Source organism: Opisthorchis viverrini (genome assembly GCF_000715545.1).
Source record: "Opisthorchis viverrini unplaced genomic scaffold opera_v5_575, whole genome shotgun sequence".
NCBI lineage: Eukaryota > Metazoa > Platyhelminthes > Trematoda > Opisthorchiida > Opisthorchiidae > Opisthorchis > Opisthorchis viverrini.
Genome location: NW_008752233.1, coordinates 22,388 through 25,500, shown reverse-complemented (window position 1 = coordinate 25,500; position 3,113 = coordinate 22,388). Strand labels below are relative to the sequence as shown.

The 3,113-nt window shown below is 44.5% G+C and overlaps 1 protein-coding gene across 1 annotated transcript in view; it reads left to right on the top strand.

Moving 5' to 3' along the window:
- T265_11756 (hypothetical protein) overlaps positions 1 to 1,479 on the top strand; it is a gene marked incomplete at both ends in the record, with an annotated part of 15,836 nt that extends 14,357 nt beyond the window's left edge. The window contains one exon of the mRNA XM_009178503.1: positions 1,378 to 1,479. Coding sequence (XP_009176767.1) covers positions 1,378 to 1,479 — 102 coding nt within the window. The remainder of the gene's footprint in view (positions 1 to 1,377) is intronic.
- Positions 1,480 to 3,113: the final 1,634 nt, after the last annotated feature.

Sequence of the window (3,113 nt, the reverse complement as noted above, 5' to 3'; positions counted from 1 at the left end):
GCGGAGCAGTAAACAGATGTCGACAACCAAGACCCTTCAACCATTCCTCGAGGAATTTTGCAGTGAAACGTGTGCCGTTGTCAGTGACCAAAAGAGTTGATACACATTCATGGCTGAACACTTTCCCCAATGCTTGCTGAGTGAATTCGGCACTTGCATACTTAGTCAGGCCAACGTGAATATGCGTCAATAATGACCAAAGCATAGTATTTGCCGAGGAAAGGGCCACAATAGTCGGCGTTAACTCGTTGAAGCGCTTGACGAACAGGTTCGTGTAAGCCAAATGGAACGATTCGCCTCACGGGTATTTGCATGCCACCTGTAGGCTTAGGACATTAAGGAATCAGTTGCTTGATTTCATTCTCATTCACATAAGTCGGTAAGGTGTTACGGGTTCGCAGCGAGCGTAGAAGTTTGAATCCGATAATCGACGGTTCCGACTTATAAGCAAAAAATTACAATCGATACGGCAACTTATAGGTAACCTCACAGGGATCGTGCAACTACCAACTAGAGATACGGAATGTTCAGTGCTACCGCGAATGTTAAAATCTGTAGGCACTATCGCGGAACTGGAGTAGACTGCAGTTAGATCTGATTTTGGAATAATGCACCCAACCCTACCAGTATCAGCAAGAAAGCCATGCTTTTGACCAGAAGCGGATATCAACGCTTTAAAATCATGTGACGAATTTTGGGACAAAACAGATAGAGAATGGTTAGAAATATCATCAGAAAATGCCACCGGCCTTGTGTTCTACATGTTCATTCAGTGGAAGCCAAACATTATTGGCGGATCACTCGTGTCCCCTGTCAAAGCCAAATTCGTTCGAAAGGGGGAACATTCGACAAAATCCGTAGGGTTCCAGTAGACTGCGACTACCCGATGAGCCTCAAGACGGGCGAAACCGGTCATAGTTTTACTACCTATTTTGTTTCGTAGAGTTCACAATTTCCCTCATCCGCAACGTAGCTGAAAAATTTCGCGTATTCTTTGCTAGCATCGTGCGAGTTGATATCAAAGTGCTTCGAAATGTCCAGAATTTCGATATATCGATACTCACCAACCCCTCTCACAAATACCAGTTTTAATCGCGGACCTAATATCCACTTGACTTTCAGTGTGCCTCAGTGGCAATCTCCCCACTGTTTAGCATAATGGCCAGGTTTTCACGAGAAAACTGCAGCCTTTGGGGTATGGTTAGGAGAAATCTTGTGTGAACACACGTTATTGTTCGTTTGGAAGTACTCTCAGTCACCAGTACAAACCCATGCTCAAAATGTAAGCTCCTTAGACTTTCACCTATGTGGTGAATCATTCGCTTCCTTGATTGGATTGACTTCCTAGCTGAGATCCTGTTATCTATCTGTCTTCAGGTCCCCGAGGTAGCCCAGCATACAACTCATTTGATGGAGCTGTGCAAAGCCGGATACGAGGCTGAAACCCTCATCGACTCTGTCCGTAACATCTGTTCCTAACAGACACGCCCATGTTGCCTGATTTTGTCAAAATAAAATGAATTAAAGCTGTTCCGTATCGTAATTTGCCATCGTCGCGAAATACGGTTTGTGTATTTCCATCAAGCTAGCCGTCCAAATATTGTTCGGTAAAAACCAGAAGCATTTAGGTGAAACCGTCGGGATTCCCGGGCTTGCGGACTCATCAAGACGCCTCCACATATCTAACGTACCAGTGCACGTCAGGTGCAAAAAACGATCAAAATTAGGCCAGTCGGCCGACACAGGCAAAAGATTATTGTGTCGTCTGTCGACTCAAACACNAACCGCTCTTGTCTATAATTGAGCAAGTACCCAGACGTTGTGCTTCTATTTGGGTTCCAGGGTATCACACCCGAATTATTAATTTTCATTTATTATATTCATTACACTTGAACTACCTCACTCATGTCGTAGAAGAACTAGTTGTACTGGCTAGAGCCATCTACGATTGTCGTACTGCATGTACGACTGCACGTACGTCATCGTTGACTCGAAATTTTGGGTGGCCGTATCACTTTTGAACAGAAACACAGAAATTCTAAGCAAGTGATTGCGGGCGAACGCAAATGTTACGGGGGCCGCGCACTATTTAGAGGGCCGTTTCTATCATTATTACAGCTAGTCTGACGGGCGTTTAGTAAACGGTCATCAACACCAATCCTGTTTCTAAAAGATGCCTGAACGCTAATCACATTCAGTCGGGCTTCTGTGGCATGCATGACCGCTCGTCGTCTTTTGCTGAATTGATTGAATGATTGACTGGCCTGGATGCTTGCCGGCTTTTCTATTCTCATTTGGTGGAGTTTTGGGGTCTCGGTTGGTTCCGACCATCATAGGGTTACATTCTGGATTTGGACCTTCCTGCTAGTTAGACACTCTCATTCGCACATTAACTACATCTTTTCGGGGGACTCAAAATTCTCGAAGAAATGTTTCGTATATACTGGTCTATGTCAACTTGATTGTAAAGTAAACTAAGTTTTGAATTTTCTGCAATGATGTTTGGTTCATTTCTCTTAGTGTACATATTGCTCGTGATATTATTTGTGTTACAAGAGTAAATTAGCCAAACGTTGCCGATATCGAGGACGTCTAGAACACCATATGAAGTAGCGTGATATCTCACCCAATCAAAATTCCCCGGACAAGCTAAATGTGAATTGGCATTTTGTTTCCATAGGTTGCAGGTTAACTAACATGAAAGCTGTCTATGGCCTCCGACAATAGGAGACATAAGGTTGAGCAAGTCGCATGAAACATAACATATCCTGTTGTGCCCCGACTGGTCGTGCTACAAAAACGACAGAAGCGAATCACTCACTCCGGTCCAGTCATGTTACATGTAGCTGATGCTCCATATTGGTGTGAGGACATTATCTCTAGAGAGCTCGATACAGCTCAGTGGTTGGGGCGCCAACTTACTGGTCGGAGGTTTCGCGGTTCGGGCCCAACCCTGGCATTTCGCCTGCACCTGACTAGAACTGGGCAGTCTCTCAACCCTCGTAATTGTTTGGGTGGCACAATACAACATTCGGGTGATCAATTTACGTTCTATGTAGATGGTGTTCTTCAGGTAAGATCAGCTGCAAAGGATTTATTAGCATTCGAAACCG